The sequence below is a fragment of the Ochotona princeps genome, chromosome 7 (assembly GCF_030435755.1).
Source record: "Ochotona princeps isolate mOchPri1 chromosome 7, mOchPri1.hap1, whole genome shotgun sequence".
Taxonomy (NCBI): Eukaryota; Metazoa; Chordata; class Mammalia; order Lagomorpha; family Ochotonidae; genus Ochotona; species Ochotona princeps.
Window position 1 is genome coordinate 7,222,326 of NC_080838.1, and position 17,429 is coordinate 7,239,754.

The following is a 17,429-nucleotide window of genomic DNA, read 5'->3' on the forward strand; positions in this document are numbered from 1 at the left end:
ACCACTAGAGGGATCAAACTCACAACCATGCTGAGAGCACAGATAGTTTCCCACATCTTGCTCTGTTAGACATCGTAGGGTATTTTGTTTATGGGTCATCTAAACGTTTTTAAACCATTGTCCTTATTTTCATAGGACAAAAGTGGTCAATCAAAAAACTGGCTAATTAACGCAGTTTCAAGATTCAAGAATGTATACAGAGAGTGAAAATTCCTTTTAGTTTTATTGAAATTCAAATGTTTAAAAAAGAAATTCAAATGTTTAATTAAAATTGTTTATTTAGCTTTTTAAAAGTAGACAGAACCATTGGTATTATTCTTTTATTACTGAAAAAATTTATAAATCCTATTGTGGCTTTTTAAATCATTTCTTACATTATAAACTAGTGAAAGGATGACAAAGAGAATGTTCACAATTAAACGTATCCTAGACTTGAGGAAACAATGATTTGTGCTCAGAAATCAATGTGTTTATGAAATACTAGGAGTTCTCAAACAGAAAGGTATTCCAGTACATTGCGACTCTGCCAAAGATTCTCTGAAGAATATGAAACAACACCAAGAATGTTAGTTTAGACATGCTTCCTAAACTATTGCCACTTATAAGTAACAACTCAAAATTCTGCTCTGGCTCATACTTTTTTTAAAGAATATGTTCTAAATCTATTTGTACAGTGTCAGTTATGTGGATAAAATAAGAGCTGAGAAACCCTCTCTTTTTAAAAAAAAAAATGTTGTTTTTGCTGTAAACTCTGTCCTGTTACCTCCTGAGCTCCTTGAAAATGAAAATCTCAGTGTCTTCCAGATGACAGCTACCTTGTCGGTGGAACCAAAATAGCTCTCTTCGCTAGAGAGCTGTCTGTCAGTAAGAGTTCTGACAGCTATCAGACTCGGAAGGTATGCGGGAAGGGAGGTAAGAAATGGTCTCATGAAGGTGGTACCAAGGGAGCACCTGACTAGCAAGGCAGAGAGTGCACCATCTCAAGCTAAGTAAGATGGAGCCAACAGGCATTTCTGGAATGTACAGAAAATACCAAGAGAAAGAGGAGCCAGAGAGTTGGCGGTAAGGCCCGATTTGCGCCACTGGCTCTTGTGGGACTTGGAACGATTCTGACAAGCTACAAGTCAAACTAGGTTACCCTTTGTGAAAGAAATCAACTGTGCTTACATGCGTGGGATTTTCTCTCCCCCTAGTGGTGGGGTGGGGGCCTTTGAAGCACCAGTTTGTCACTGTTCAATAGGGCTTGCAGCATCCACAAAGTTGTGTTTCTCTTCTAGTGCATGTCATCCATAAAATCAGGATTTTCTTTAGGTGTGCTGCCATCCTTTGTGGTGATTTTCCAAACATTCTCAACCCCCATCTTGAGCAGCACAACCCAGGCCAAGGAGCTAAATAGAAAAAGCGAAAGCAAGCTTACCTAGGAGAAAGTTTGAAAACATAGAAACTTAGAGAGCTGCTGAAGGATCAACGAGGGATCTGAACGTGAGAGGAAGAGTAATAATCAGAGATGAATTTTGGAAAAAATCTCCACCTCTACTTCCCCCTTGCTATAGTTTTCCTTATTTTCTTCTTTGGCCATATGGAAGGACTTCTAGTCTCACAATGTGGATCATTAATGAAAAGTTAGAAAAGGTGATGACCATTTTAAGAAAAATAAACAATTTCCTCTTCACATGCAGTGGTTAGATTACATAAAAACACTTCCATATAAGAATATTATAGAAATAAGTTATGGAATACAGCTGTCTAATCAATAAGATATCGGTCAATAACTGAAAACCTCATTGTGAATTATACAAAGTATGTGTCGTTCTTCCCATCTCTGTACTCAGAGTTAGGCATCATTGATGCCTACTTGACTTCTCCTCTTGGATGTTTCCAAGGCAACCAAGCATGTTTTCCTCATGCACTTGTTCCTTATTTGGAATCTTGATCCCAGTGAAGAGCTTCCATGAGCCACCTAGTGCGCAAGCCAGAAATTCAAGAGTTGTTTGACCTTCCCCAGTCTTCCCCAATCATATTCAGTCTTTCACTGAGTCCTTTAATCTTACCTCCTAAATCTAGTTGATATAGGTCAATTTCTCTTTTCCTCAAACACCACCCTCTTTCATCATCCCTCTCCTAAACATGGCTATTCGAAAAGGTGTCCACTCCACCCTGTGCCAACTGTGTCCTCCACACTGCATCACCGAATTCAACAGACTTTGAAAACTTTTCACAGCTTATTAATCCTCAAGAGAAATCTGTACCACCACTGCTGAATCTTAACCAGTCCCGCTCTTGGCCAGCGCTTGCATTGGCCTTTGAAGAAGATCGCCTGATCTTCATCCTGGTTTTGCATTTCTTTTTGGGATCCTTTCTTTTTCTTTTTTTAATTTTCCAAATGTTATTTATTTCTTTGACAGGCAGAGTTAAAGAGAGAGGAAAGGGAAAGGTTTCCCTCTGCTGACTTGCTACCCAAATGGCCGCAATGGCTGAGACTGATCCAGACCAAACCAAGGAGCTTGAGGTCCATCCACGTCTTCCGCGGGGATGGCAGGGGCTCAGACACAGGGACCGTCTGCTGCTTTCTCGTGTGCTTCAGCAGGAAACTCGATAGGAAGTAGACCATAGGAGATGTCAACAACGTATGTGGTGGCCAGCTCCTCTCTTGAGGTGTCTCTAGGGTCTTTTTTATTCTCAGGCCTCATTTTACAAGACTATGTTTAGGTTTACTTTTCTTTGCGTAATGTAAGAAATCAGGTCACACCTAAGTCATTTGTCACCACCAAAAATTATTTCTTATTCCCAATACAAAGATGACATCCAGGGTGGCCTTGTGCATTTGAGGCAGCTTTCCTTAAATTTCCACCTTAAGTCCCGTTGCCTTCCCTAGATACAGCCATCAATGAGCAACGGCTTCCTCTGAAGTCGTAGGTTGGTCGTGAACTGCCTGGTCTGGACTGTTACTGTGGCATCCATAATGGTAGCCATTTCTCTCACCCAGCATTTTTTGAGGGACTGCTTTGTATTCTGCAAACGCTGTGGTGACTGACAAAGAACTTGAGGAGATGGAAGATAGGCATCAGCTAGTCACAGGGTCAGAGGGGAATTAAAACGTAGTTGTAGAGAATGGTATTGGAGTTTCTGTTCATAGCAAGAAATCAGAGGGAATTTCAACACTGTTCGTGCAAGAAGCCCACTAATCAACTGGCATCTGCTACCAAACATTCTTGCTTAAAAAGAGAGTGTATCGTCTGCTGGTCAACAGCTGAACAAGTAAAAACACACATGGACATTCCATTTAGTTCTATCTTCAAACAACCCTGCTTAAAGATGACAAGTTTTTACCTACACCGGTCTTATTTTTGTTCATTTCTTTTGTCTCCTCTGGCTAGAAATTAAGTTCCGTGACCCTAGAAGACCGCCTGTCCTCTGCTGTGTCCGGTAGCTGGGAGTCGTGCCTGAGGCAGAGAAGACAAGTCAAGTAAAGCACAGGTGCATTCATGCACGGAATTGGTCCGGGAGAGCCGATAGAGTGGGTTTGGAGGTTCGGAAAGTCTTCTCGGTGATGTCAAGGTTATTTCCCCTGACAAGATTAAATCCTCTGTAAAATCTCGGCTAGGTTTCTCGAAGTTCAAGTTCAGGCACAGATGCACTTAAACACACACGTGCTTTCGGGTAAAAGCCTCTCCCACTACCCGCTAGGAGGAGTCACACCTCCCAATCCAGAAACCCTCCCCTTCTCTCCATTTCTCCTTCCCTCTCTCCTCCCCGCTCCGACACAGTTCCGGCAGCCTTCCAGTCGCAATGCTCGTCGGGAGGAGTAGTGTTCCTGTCCGAGTCTTTAAGGTTTTCAAGACTGTTTTCGGAACTACATTTCCCAGCGAGCCTCGCGCCAGAGGGAAGCCGAGGCAGCTGATCCGCACTGTAGCGGTGCAATGGCGTCGCCCATCCTGTGGTGCCGCTTCCCTGGAAGGCGTTGGGCTTCTGCCTTACTTGCCAGCGGTTGTCACCGCCGAAGGGGGGTTCCGACCGAGTCCACGTCCAACTGGAGAAGGGGACAGAGCTCAGTGTCTCAGCAGTCTCTCCACACGGCCCAGAAGCCCGGGAAAGGGTATTATTATTTTCATACCATTATTGCCCACTTCAGTGTGAGGTGCTCTAACGAGTCAGGAGAGGTGAGGCCACTCACGGCCCAGGCTTCAGACGTGTTGGTGGGCGGGAAGGTATGCGGAGCTGTAATCCGGCGCCCCGAAACCTAAGTGAAAACACAAAGCAGACCCGGTGTGAGCCCCGCCACCACACGTAAAATCTCCGACTTAGGTTCGGAGTATTCGGGGAACTTTCGAGTGTAAAATAGCAAGCATTTTCTCGAATCGGAGGCTGAGTAAACAGAAGGGTGAAGTGATCACCTTACTCATTACGCCCGCAGCGGGCTGGATGTGGGATAATATTTAACTGTCAGCACTGGTGTTCGCCAGGTAGCGCACACTGGAGTTTTTGTGGTATTTTAATAAACATCAGCTGTCCTTGGAAGCGTTTCATGTTGGACGGGTGTCTAGACTTAAGATGATGCAGTCAACAGAAGTCTTCCCTCTGGTTATGTAGACAGTTTTGCTTAGTTTGCTAGACAACCCCTGAACAGCTGTTTAATGCTTCACTGTGTAAGATTTAAATAGCTTTTTTTATATATATATATAAAAGGAAACATAAGGCACATTTCTAATATTTGTTTATTCTTTGAGATTGGTTGGCATATTTTTGCTTTCTAGTTGGAGGAACAGAGGGAAAATGTCCAGAAGCATTCTATTTCCATTCTTAGCATAAACTAGATTGTCTCCCTGTAAATGGGCAGAATGTATCTATATATATACTGCCATGTAATGGAATTGCAAAAATACTTTGAGTCATGCTTCAGTAAATACAGAATTTCTGATGAAAGTTCTCAGTTTAACTCTTCCCACTTGTGGGCTCTCAAACTTTAAAAAAAAGTACTTGAACTTGATATAATTTAGATGTAGAATTTCACATGATGAAATAATTGAACCAGATACAGGAAGAAAACAAATGAAAGCCATTGTCTCATCCACTTTTCCCCATACCTCAACCCTACCCACTCTAATAAGTGGTCCATATGGGTACACACCCTTCTCAGCTATGTAAACATCATCAAAAATAAAATTATGTAAAGGAAATAATTGAGCCATACCCCAATACCTGTAAAACAAAGACCTGTATAATATGGAAAGGTGCCTGGGGGAAGAGCATGCTAGGAACACACATGGATTTCTTAGGGAATAAGTACGCTTAGGAGAACTTGAGAAGTCTGTGTACGGACCCAGCACAGGAAGGATGGCTGGATAAGAAGGGATATTCTAGCTTTAACAGCTTATTAGGTTCCACAGCAATCAGGCCTGACCAAACAAAGGAACCCAAAATTAGATCTCAGGAATAGAAAGTGATTTGTAGAAGAAACAAACCAAAAACAAGCCCTCTACTGATGGCTAATGTCTTCCTTTGCACAGAATTTTCATGTGTAATGTCCCTCTGGTCATTATGCTTGCAAGTCAGTAAGTCGTGGTTATAAAATCAATCCAAAACATGTCTGAGAATGTTGGTTCCTATTCTATTCTATTCTATTCTATTCTATTCTATTCTATTCTATTCTATTCTATCCTATCCTATCCTATCCTATTCTTCCCTCCATCCCTCCCTTCCTTCCTTCACTACTAGCACCCTGACCACTTTGCTGCGTGATTAGCTGGCGAAGTGTAGTGAATTCAGAAAATGCTGCTTCTCATTGAGATCAGCCAAGCAGTTAGCACCTGATAACTCATTTCTAAATCACTCTAGATGCTAAATTGTTCTTTTCTCTATCACCTGCCTGTTCTTAAAGCAAATCTAATGTCATATTGTAAGCAAAGTTTATTTTGCAGATGTTGTAGGCATCAGGTGTGTGCCATTCCCTGCTGTGTTTGGAGGCCTGTGTATGTGTGGTGATGAAAAGACACATGTGCAAGGGTCTGTCAGGGATGAATACCGTACTCTCAGACATCCAAGTGCAAGTGCAAACTGTTATAAATCAATTTTGATTTAGTACAGATGTGCGTTGTGTGTAGTACATGAGGAATTGGCATTTTTTAAAAATGTAGGGGTATAAATTTTAGTAAAGTGAACAATTAACCTTCATGATTTAGACTACTAGCAATTGGCACCTGGTGAAGGATGCTAACTACTGCTTTACCTTTATCTCTTCCTCTTTAGTAGCCAGGCCTGGGCAGCTGTGGTCGGCTTGGAAATTCACGCCCAGATTTCTTCCAATTCTAAACTTTTCTCGGGGGCAGAAGTCCGCTTTGCAGCACCTCCAAATTCTTTGGTCTCTTTTTTTGATGCATCTCTGCCTGGAACTCTGCCGGTAAGCTTTGTGCTTTAACCCTGTTTTCAGTGGAAATGTTTATGGCATTTTGATCCGAGATAAGATTTATTTTAGTATCTTGACACAACTCTTAGGCAGTACCTGTTTGGTAATTTTGCATGAAGTGGAATGACTAAATTTTTTCAGAAAGACCAATCTTTTTAGTTTGAATATAGCTATGTAAATATGTATATTCACTCATTTCACAAATATTCTAGAATGCCTGCTATGTATCCAGGCGTGTTCTGTATAAACTGCCTCATAAAGGTGAGCAAAGATTTCTGCTTATGTGGGCTTCAACAATTAGTAGAGGAGGTGTGTGTTACAAATAGTGTGAGTCCTGTGGTGATTACAGGCAGCACCCTTTTTACTTAGTTCAGTAAAAGAGGGGCAGTTACAAGCTATTAGTTAGGGAGGATTTACTGGAAGAAAGTAATGTCAAGCTACTTTTTGAAGATGCCAGGTAGGAGGGGAGGCCTGACGGCTTAATTGGTTCATCCTCTACTTGCAAGCGCCAGGATCCCAATGGGCGACTGGTTTTGTCCTGGCTGCTCCACTTCCCATCCAGCTCCCTCCTGGTGGCCTGGGAAAGTAGAGGAGGATGGCCCAAAGCACCTATAGGAGATCTAGAACAGGCTCCTGGCTTTGCATCAGCTCAGCTGCAGCCATTGCAGCCTTTTAGGGAGTAAACGAATGGGTGGAAGGTCTTTCTCTCTGTTTCTTCTTCTCTGTAAATCTGCCTTTCCAATAAAAATAGATGAATCTTTTTTTAAAAAAGTAGGAGATAAACCAATGCATGAAAGGAAAGTCTGATAAAAGGAAGCATCATTTAACCCATGATATTACAGTGCGCGGTGAATAATGTCAGTATTGAAATTTAGCAAGTGAAGAAGTGATCACAAATGAAGAAAAGCATCAACCACAATAAGTAATGAGCTAATGACACATTTTTATTTTCATTTATCCTAAAAGAGTGATTGAGCCCAATCTACTGAGCAACAGATTTTAGGAATGTATTTTCCTCAACTGATTAAAGTTTGAATAAAAAGATGGAAGGAACAGGGTAAATCTTTGAGCTAATAGCTTGTGGTTTATCCAGGGTCTATAGTATCCACATGGATGTGTGCGTTTCCTGCTGTATCTGGGGGCCTGGGTCCGCTTGGTGATGGAGAGAGGCATGTGCAAGGAGTTTTCCGGGGTAAATGCCATACTCTCAGACATCTGAGCACTGCAGGTTAACAGGGAGAGAGTTCTGCTTCTGTCACAACTTCCACCCAGTACTAGTTCTGAGCATGTACTGGTCTTATTTTGAACTGTACTTTGGGAGAAAATCTCTGTCTTGAAACTTTTTGCTTTCTCGTGCTTTTTGTCATCGTGACTCCCATTCTTGCAAATCACGCCCGTCCAGAATCATGTTTGATTTGCTGCTGAGTTTCTCTGGGAGAAGACAGGTGTAGATCTCTCTCCCTCCCTCCCTCTGTGTGTGGGGCGTGGGGCGTGGGGCGTGTATAGCTAAGAGTGTTTGCAGTTTTGTGGGGATTGTTTGAGAAGAGACAGTCTTTCAGTTAATAAACATGAGTACTCTTTTGGGTAGACTCAGTTATGATAAAAATAAAATAGCATCTAGTCAGACAGGTGACGTGGATGACAGCTCATCATACTACCTTTTTCCTTCTGAGTTCAAAACATTTTTGTTCCCATGTAGCAGCAGCTCATTACCAAGACACTATGTAAGCTCTGAGTTCTCTCTGGGCTTTTCCAGCTGGCAGTGTGATATCTAACAGGATGTTTAACATGGTTCACATTTAGAAACATCCAGTTGCAATAGGTACTTGTTTTTACAAATAGCTGCTTCAGTTGTGCCTACGTGTGATCAGATATTAAAGGTGATTGAAAAGAACTAAAATGCCAGCATGCTTTGAAAGACTCCCTGTCACATAGCAAAGAAGGTGGTGCTAGTCCAGAGATAAGCATATCAGTAGAGCAGAGATAAGGACTTGGGACATTTGGGCATTTGGGTTTATATTAATTAAAGGATAGAGAAAGACCCTACAGATTTGCATGAGCTGGGATTTGTTTTTCCTTTTCAGAACCTACATCATTCAAGGGTTGAGTAGCCTAAATGGGTTATTTTCCCAACACAGCTGATCTGCCTCTTTTTTCAGAAATGTTCGTCTTTAAAGGTCCTATTTTTAGCATAGAAGCAAAATTACACCAAAACTTCCGGAATAAAACACTGTCACTGAAAACATTTGAAAACTTTGTGATCCATCTGTAAATCTACATCTGCCCTTGTTCAAGCTCTCGGTGGTGAGGGTGGGAGTGTTTGAGGTATGATGATGCTCTGTATCTTGACTCTGCCTTTGGGGGCTACTTGTAAAGAAATCAAGAATTGGAAAGAGTACAGCTTTGAGGACTGGAGTAGAGCAGTGTGCTATGGTTTTGATCAGTTAAGCCAAGACGTATGTGTGATTCTTGATGATGCTTTAGGCAGTTTCTGCCCAGGGCTTGCCCTGTCCCCTCCTCTCCTACTTCTCTCCCCATTAACTCCCTGCTCACATGGCTGCTAGCCTCACTCAGCACTGAACTGTTGGGTTTTTTATGTTCCATTCCATGGCTTTCACTTCTTCTGCCCCGTGTGTTCTCCTGAGTAATCTGTTCAGCTTCGGATTGGGTTCCTGTCTCTTTTCCAGGCAGCATGTCTGTTTCTCATGTCCTCCCATGCATTACTCTCCCGAGTGTTGTCAATTCAGCAGTTATGAAGCGGAGCCGGCTAGCTTTTCTCCCCAAAGGGTTCCCTGCCTTGTGACCAAAGAACAAACTAGCAAAACAAGCAAACAAACAAAACCCAAAAAACAAAACGAATCTGCTGAGAAATGGATGTAGGAGGACAGGGAGGTAGGAAGATGGGGGAGACATTGTGGAATGTGTCTGTGAAAGAGGGAAAGAAAGATTTTAAAGTTGTAGTTATTTACTTGAGAGGTAGAGATAGGTCACAAATCTTCAGTTCACCGCTCCAGTGCCTGGAGCAGCTGGGACCAGGCCATGCCCAAACTGGAGACTGGAAGTTCTGTCCAGGTCTCCCCCATGAGTGGCACATGCCCAGTTACTTGAGGCATCACCGCTGCTGTCCAGGATCTGTGTTCACAGGAGTCTGGAGGCAACAGCTGGGCATCACACCCAGTCCTGCCAGTATAGGACACAGGTGTCTTAACTGCCTGGGTAAATGCCTCAAGGTGATTTATTTTATAGTTTTGGGAAAGTTAGCTATTTGGAGAAAAAAAAATAGATATTTATAATCATCACATATACCAAAACAAAATTCAGATACATATTTTCAAGTTAAATATAACATTAAGCATGAAGCATTCAGGAGAATATTCTTTTGTTCCCCAAATGGGAAACACTGTGAGCATAAAAGTGAGAGCGAAAACTCTTTTAAGGCAATGAGATGGAGAGTTGGCTGCCTTTTTTTATTTTTTCAAGATTTATTTATTTATTTGAAAGTCAAGAAAAGGAAAGACAGAGATCTTTCATGTGTCGTTTCACTCCCCTGGGATGCTGCAATGGCTGGAGTTTGGCCAGGCCAAATCCAGGATCCAGGAACTTCTTCTGGGTCTTTCACATGAGTGGCTGGGCCAACCACTTGGGCCATCTTTTGCTACTTTCCCTGGCCTTTAGCAGGGACTTGGATTGGAGGTGGAGCAGTTGGGACACAACGGTTGCTGTTAAAAGAATGGAATCCTGACACCTACAACAAAATGGGGGAAAAAAAAGTTGCTGTTTTGGGCTGCTAGTGTCACATGTTACAGCTCTGTTATGCCACAACGCTGGCCCTGAGAGTTAACTACTTTATTCACCCAACTACTGTTTAAAGTATTTAGTAAGCCACTGATTTTTTTCAGGATTCTATTCAAATAATGTGAAATGTAGGCGAAGACACATATACAAGGGGTCTTCAAGAATGTATATTGTGAAAGACCTGTGTGTGGATTAAAAGAATACTTAAGCAATGACAAGCTTTTGTAAGTCGCCTCAGAGAGTTGAGAAGGTAGCTGCATCCTTGAAACAAGAACAGATTACTCCTGTTTAAACGAAAGATTTATTTATTTGAGTTACAGACATACACACACATAAACACATAGGCAGAGAGGCTGGTTCACTCCCCAAATGGCCATAATGGCCAGGGCTGGGCTAGGCTGAAGCCAGGAGCCAGGAGCTGCACTGAATCTCCTCCATGGATTCATGGGCTGGATTGGAAGTAGGAGCACCCAGACTGAAACTACTGCTCAGATGGGGTCATGGCATTGCCCACAGCCACTTAACCTGCTGCCCCACAATGCCCACCCCCATAGTAATAATTCTATGAAATGAAGAAATGGGCCTGGCACAGTAACTTAGTGGCTAAAATCCTAGCCTTGCATGCACCGGATCCCATATGGGTGCCGGTTCTAATCCCGGCTGCTCTACTTCCCATCCAGCTCCCCACTTGTGGCCTGAGAGGGCAGTTGAGGACGGCTCAAAGCCTTTGGATCCTGCATCTGGGTGGTAGACCAGGAAGAAGCTCTTGGCTTTTGGCTTTGGATTGGTTCAGCTCCAGCCGTTGCGGCCACTTGGGGAGTGGACCAGCTCTGTCTCTCTCTCTCTCTGTAAATATTTCAATAAAAATAAATCTTTAAAAAAGAAAGAAAAATGATCCCTTAGAAATTAAAATCGTGATGCCCTGTCCCCACCTGTACACTGAAAGAAGCTCCAGAATTTGAAGATAAATTCAAGAAGATCTTCTAGAAAGTAAAGCCAATATGCAGTGATTTGTACAATAGAAAAATGGAATTGGAGACTCAATCTTGGAAGTGCAATATCTGGTTAATAGGAGTTCCAGAAAGAGAGAGGAACAGAAACATGAGGGAGCTATCACATAACAGAGTAATTTCACAGAACCGAAGGACTTACCTGTTCAGATAAGGAAGGCCTACCATCCCAGATAAGACATCAAACTGGCCTCACCTGCAGGTGTATCTTACTGTAGTGAACATGAGGATAAAGAGAAGATCCTAAAACTCTCAGGCAGGCTAAAACAATTTGCCTTCTCTTACCCCCAGAACCTTCTGGAATAGGAGAAGAGTTCCAGGGTGGCTCCAGAATGAAGGATTCTAGGGGAAAGAAATGAGGTGGAAATAGTATGTGTCTGATATTTGTGTGAGAAAAATTTATGCAAATAATCTTGAGCTTTTGAGAAGAGTGAGAAATCGGTACAGTGTAAAAAAATAAAGCAAATGGGAAAAATAATGACGGATATAATTAGGAAAGAAAAAATGTTCAGAAAAGAAAATGTAATCTTAGTGTACTGATCACCCAACAGAGAAATATATATACATATATATGCATATATGTATTAATAATAGAAGCACCTACTACAGATCTAACAAAAAGTGATATCACTTGAATATTGGGAAATCAAAGAACCAAATTTACAATCTACCCCAATTGAAAGTCATATTCTAAATTGATAAAGCAAGAGGAAGTAACCTAAGTCTGTGGCCTTTAACACATTCTTGGCCACCGAGAAAAGGCCTCTTCAAGCCCTGAGTTAGCACACTGGCTTCGTTTTGTTTCTTTTGAAGGAGGCATGGGAGGTTGGGTGTTACTGTGTTTTTGTTTGCTGTTTTAAAATCAGTTAAAGAGGAAAAGATTTTGAGCTCCTCAGAGACAGATAAAATGGTTTTTTCCCTGCAAGATTTATATTTGTTAAATTCCAAAGATCATGTTAAATAGTAATGAGATGTTACCTCTATTGGATTTCCAGCTTCCTACTGGTGACCATAAAGATTGCCTCCACATCCTCAAAACTGTTGTTTTACTCTGATTTGGGGAAGATGAGAAGTATCCACATTTTAGATTTGCCTGTAGCTGAAGCTCAATTGTGGCAAGCGTCTCTGCTTCACGGGAATGGTTCCCTGACTTTGTTGTTCAAATTACGCTGGGGAAGTGGGGCACTTAACACAGGAACACATTTTATTTTTTGAATAGAAATATAATAAAGCAGCAAGCCTGAAGAAGTTCTTACAGCAGAGATAAAAATATGGCAAAATGACTCATAATTGGTTTTCTTTCACCTTGTAGCTAGTATCGGTCATCTCTTGGGAAGGGAATGGGCCAAATCTTGTGACTCCATGTGCTCAAACCAAGTACACCGTGTCACTGTGACAGTTTATCAAGTCTGTCTTTTTGCCAGATTAAGAAAGGATTGTCACTTGGCACATGGCCAAGAGCCTTGGCCAGGAGGTGATGGATTTTCCCAAGATCCCCTGGCACCGTGTTCTATTTAAAACTAGGAAGATAAATATCAGAGAGTTCAAAGATGTGAAGGGGGAGCTGCCAAGGAGAGGACTGGGCATCAGAAGGGGTGGGGCGAGCACTGCTGCTTTCCATTATCAGTGCTTTAAAATACACACCGGTGATAGTTAGGCTTAAAGGTGAAGGAGGGGGTATTGATTGAATAAGCTTCCTAAGAGAGCAGACGGATGTCGCCAGCGCAGGAGGACAGAGATAGTTGGGGACAATGTGTCCCTCTTGCCTTTGGGGCAGGGGGATCTCTAGGTGCCAGTTGGTAGGGAAGGTTGAGGAATCCGCCATGCCTTTCCTTTCTAGTCAGCACCGTGAATTACACATCGCTCTTTGGGGTGCTGTTTCCTTCCTGATGTGTCAGTATCTCTTGCATTCTGGATCTGCTGAGAGTGAGATTTCTTGGTTCTTCTGGACCTACAATTCTGTCTGTTCCTCCGTCACCTTCTACCCCTCCCTCTCCTCCCCCCCTTGCTCTCCGTCCCCTTCTACCCCTCCCTCTCCTCCCCCCCTTGCTCTCCGCCCCCAATAGAGAATTCAGGTTGACATTTATTTCCCCCTCAGCACTTTGAAGACAATACTGTCCTCAGGCATCTATTAGTGCTAATGAGAAGTCTGACATCCTTTGTAGGACATTTGTTTCCTCTCGCTGGTAGCCTTAGCCAGCCTGTGTGCTCCTGTGGGTTTATTGTCACTCTGTTCAGCGCTCAGTGTGGTTTTCCACATGTGGACTGGAGCATGGGCTAAGTTGATGGTCGCCTCTGCCTAGGCCCCTTGTACTTTATTGAGTGAACCAGCTTCTTGGCTGATTGCCCTGACTGCCACAATGCCTAGCTCAGTGCATCAAGCCCCACACTCAGACTAGGTACAGAGGCAAGAGCTCAGATTTCTCCAAACTCTTGCAAACTTGATACCTGAGGGATTGACTTCCTCCAGTTGGGAAGCTGTTCTGCTGGGGCCAGGGTCTTTTTTTTTTTTAGAATATTTATTTTATTTTTATTAGAAAGGTAGATTTATAGAAAGAAGGAGAGACAGAGAGAAAGATCTTTCATCCACTGGTTCACTCCCTAAGTGGCCACAAGCAGAGAGCTGAATTGATCTGAAACCAGGAGCTGGGAGCTTCTTTTGGTCTGCCACGTGAGTGCAGGATCCCAAGGCTTTGGGCCATCCCCTACTGCTTTCCCAGGCCACAAGCAGGGAGCTGGATGGGAAGTGGAGCTGCCAGGATTAGAACTAGCACCCATATGGGATCAAGGCGATGATTTACCCACTAGACTGTTGTGCCAGGCCTTGGGCTCTAGTCTTTTGTCTCCCAGCTTTATACAGGTGTCATCCTAGCTCGCTCCTGGACCTGGACTCTTACCCTGCACGTGCTTTAGATTGCCCACACCTGGCATCTCTTGGGCTCGTTACCCTAACCACAACAATAGCAGTGAAATCAATGAGTGTGTCCTGAATGCAGGCACTGCCCCAACTGCCTTGTCTGCCTTGCGTGTCATGTGTGTCGAGCTCATCAGAGTCCTGTGGGGCAGTTACTGGCATATCACTGAGCAAAGGTGGACACGCCAGAATCACAGCCAGGAGCCAGGCTTCAGAGTTGATGCCCTTAGCTGTCTTGATGTTCTGTCTGGCTCTTGTGTTCCCCGGATGTCCTGTGGCTTTAAACCCTTCTGAGTGCAGTGGTACCAGGAGATTGACCTTGTGTGGATGTGTGCACACACCTGTGAATATGTAGCAATGAAAGGGTGTAATGAACATGTGTGTGCCTGAACATACGTCCACTCCTCCCTGTCCCTACGCCTTCCTCCTCCCTGTGTCTGTCTCTTGGGCCACTGAGGTTGGTGACTGTGCTTCTCAACAGTGTTTTGGGCCACAGGCATTTTATCTTCTCCTTTCCCCTTAGTTTTAGAATTTTATGGAATCTCATCATAAGTCTTCAGATTGAAAAGGTCAGTTGGCTCATTTTTCTGCTTGTGGGCAGGGTTACAGCTATACCGGTGGATGGCCTACTTTGTTTTCATTAGCAGGATTCACACAGCAGAACCTCCTCCTGAGGTGCCAGAGTTTCCTTTAGTTGATTAACTAATGATATACCTGCAGAATTAGAGACGGGAACCTAGGCTAGTTGCTTAGTTACTTTCTATTTGCCAGTGTCATTCTGATTTCTCTACCTGTAATAATGTGTATATGGATGTGAAACGGGGAGGCAATTAGGGAAGAAAATGTGAGTTTGATAAAATGCTATGGCAATTACTAGTCTGTTTGTTTCATAATTGGCCAAATGTTTCCAATAATGATGAGGTCTCAGCAAGTTAAAATATCTGCATGTGCAAACCTGCATAGTGTGTGTGTGTGTGTGTGTGTGTGTTTTCCCCTCACCCTTCTCTCCCTCACACACTTACATTCACTCTTTGCAATCTGAAATGCCGCCTCCCTAAAGCAGAGGAACCAGGAGAGGACCCTGCTGTCTCTTCTGTTGCCTACTGTAGGAGTTCTCAGGGTGGCCTGGCAGATCACTTCCTCTGATAGTCAGACTGTAACACAGTCAAATCAGGCAGAAATGTGCGACTCTGCTCTTGTTCGGCTTGTCTGAAAGCTCTTAGTTGTAGGTACCCTAGAACCCCGGAGCCACTGTGCATGCCTTTGGTTTCTAGAATGGAAGATAAGACCATCAGCCCTCGTTGCACATATGTTTGTAAGAACATCCTTCTCTTTGCTCAGGATCAGCTTACTGAAAAAAAATCTTTTTAAATAAATAGATATTGAGACTTCCCATGGCAAAAATGTTTAGAACTTGCCCTGGCAACCATGGAGTGAAAATGAAAACTTTGTTTACAGTTTACTAAGGAGGTTGTTTTTTTTTTGCCTTTTTTTTTTTTTTTCCAAATCACAAGAGTATGTCCTTTTAACAAGAAGAAAGTGAGGACAGGAATAAATAGACTGATAAATACGATGTGATGCCCAACCTCTGGGAAGAGACAAACAATGCGAAAACTGTGCTTGGTGCAGGAGCCATATTCTGCAACATGGAAATGCAGATTGCCCTAGAAGGGCTCTTGTCTCCCCAAAGAAATGATCATGTGGGTGCTTTGGGATTAATTTTTCATATTTCTTGTGACAGATTCATTTGAAACTGATTAAATCTGTGATATCCCAGCTCTCCAGACATAGCCAGTGCTAGTAATAGCTTTCGTTTTGGAGGACCTAGTACGGTTAGAAACACTTGACTAGGCCTGGAGGGTGTCAAACTGAAATAATTTCCTGCTCCTTGGTTCTAAATAATTATGAACGTTTTTTCTAACTCAGAATTTGGAAACAAGGTAGAAAGTCGCAAAAACATCGTTAGAGAAAAAGTGTTTAAATGCATACTTCTATAATCAAATCTATTTATCTGTACCCATTCACACTTAGATGATGTTTAGCTATTTGACTAAGAAGACAAAATGTTGGTTTTCTATTAAAAATTCTTTTTTCCATTTCACTGACTTGCTTTCATGTAATCTGTAGAACTTATAATTATGCTGTGTTCTCAGACTTTATTTCTGCCAGTCACTCCCTCCTGAGTCTTGCTTTATGGGATGGAGTGTTCCAGGGGTGAGGGATGAGCCCTGAGCGTGCTTGCTCCCATGCAGGAGATGTGCCCATGACCCCTCCTCTGGCAGATGTGCAGTGGCCCAGGCCTGCTTCTGCGCTGCCTGTCTCCCACAGTCAGATGACTCATGGCTTCTGCCTTGGCAGGCAGTGTGAGTGAGCTCACCGCCCTCGGTGGAGAAGTGTTTGACTCCCTCCCTGCCACAGGTCACTTTCCAGCTCGCAGTGGATTCTGAAAGGCCTCCTCCTTCATAACCGTATCCACTTCCTCCATTTCCCCTGCCCACGAGCCATGCCGTGTTCCCACCTGCAACCTGCATTCCTCGCCAAGCTGCTGCTTTCTATCCATAAATATTTCATGCAGTTGATGGACTATCCTTTTATGTCTGCTTATAAGGAATTCTTTGTTTAAGGTTCTAAAAAGCCGCTCCCATCTCCAAAGAGTTTCAGATACTTGGAAATATATATAACCTGTTTATGGTACTGTTTCGGAAGTGCAGTTTTTACATTCTTGCCTTTAGGTTTATTGGGTATATGGAACACAAGACAATCTTTTCAGTAACTCAGTTATCAGCAGCATCACTATTGCTCAGTATTGTATGAAAATGGCGCTTTTAAGCACTGTTGGTGTGTCAAACTATCTGATCCTACAGTAGGTAGAAGTCTAAAGATAGCCCTTCTATTTAGGTTTCACATTTAAATTGTTTTCCTTATTTTTACTGTCATTTACCCCCTCAATCTCATTTTTTTTAAGCTACCATCTTTATATCTGGCACTAGAATACCCTTCCATTTTTCACTTCTCAGTTATTATTTCTGATATGCTATAAGCCAGAGAGTCAGATGTGTTGATGTAGGTACGAACGAGGCTCTGAGTAGAGACTTGTCTAACAAAACAAAATATGCAGGCAGCATGGCAGCTGTTTATGGAGGCTGTTTAGCTTCTTGAGGCTGTAAGTAGGAAGAGATCCCAAACATCCTTCAGTTGAGTCCTTTTACTTTACAGATGTTGTGACTTGCCTATAGGCACACAGTTACTCTAAGTCGGCCTCAGCTCAAGCTCGTGTCTCTTACTCCTACTTTAATGATCAACTTCC

The 17,429-nt window shown here is 42.9% G+C and overlaps 1 protein-coding gene across 2 annotated transcripts in view; it reads left to right on the top strand.

Moving 5' to 3' along the window:
- Window positions 1-3,862: 3,862 nt before the first annotated feature.
- The window catches only part of GATB (glutamyl-tRNA amidotransferase subunit B), a 73,916-nt gene continuing 60,349 nt past the window's right edge, over window positions 3,863-17,429 (top strand). Inside the window, exons 1-2 of one of the 2 annotated variants that reach the window (XM_058666761.1) lie at window positions 3,863-4,096; window positions 6,250-6,397. In XM_058666761.1, the coding sequence (XP_058522744.1) occupies window positions 3,921-4,096; window positions 6,250-6,397 (324 nt within the window). In that variant the 5' untranslated portion in view covers window positions 3,863-3,920. Of the gene's footprint in view, window positions 4,097-6,246; window positions 6,398-17,429 lie in introns of both variants that reach the window. The other variant, XM_004588171.2, reaches the window with a different exon arrangement.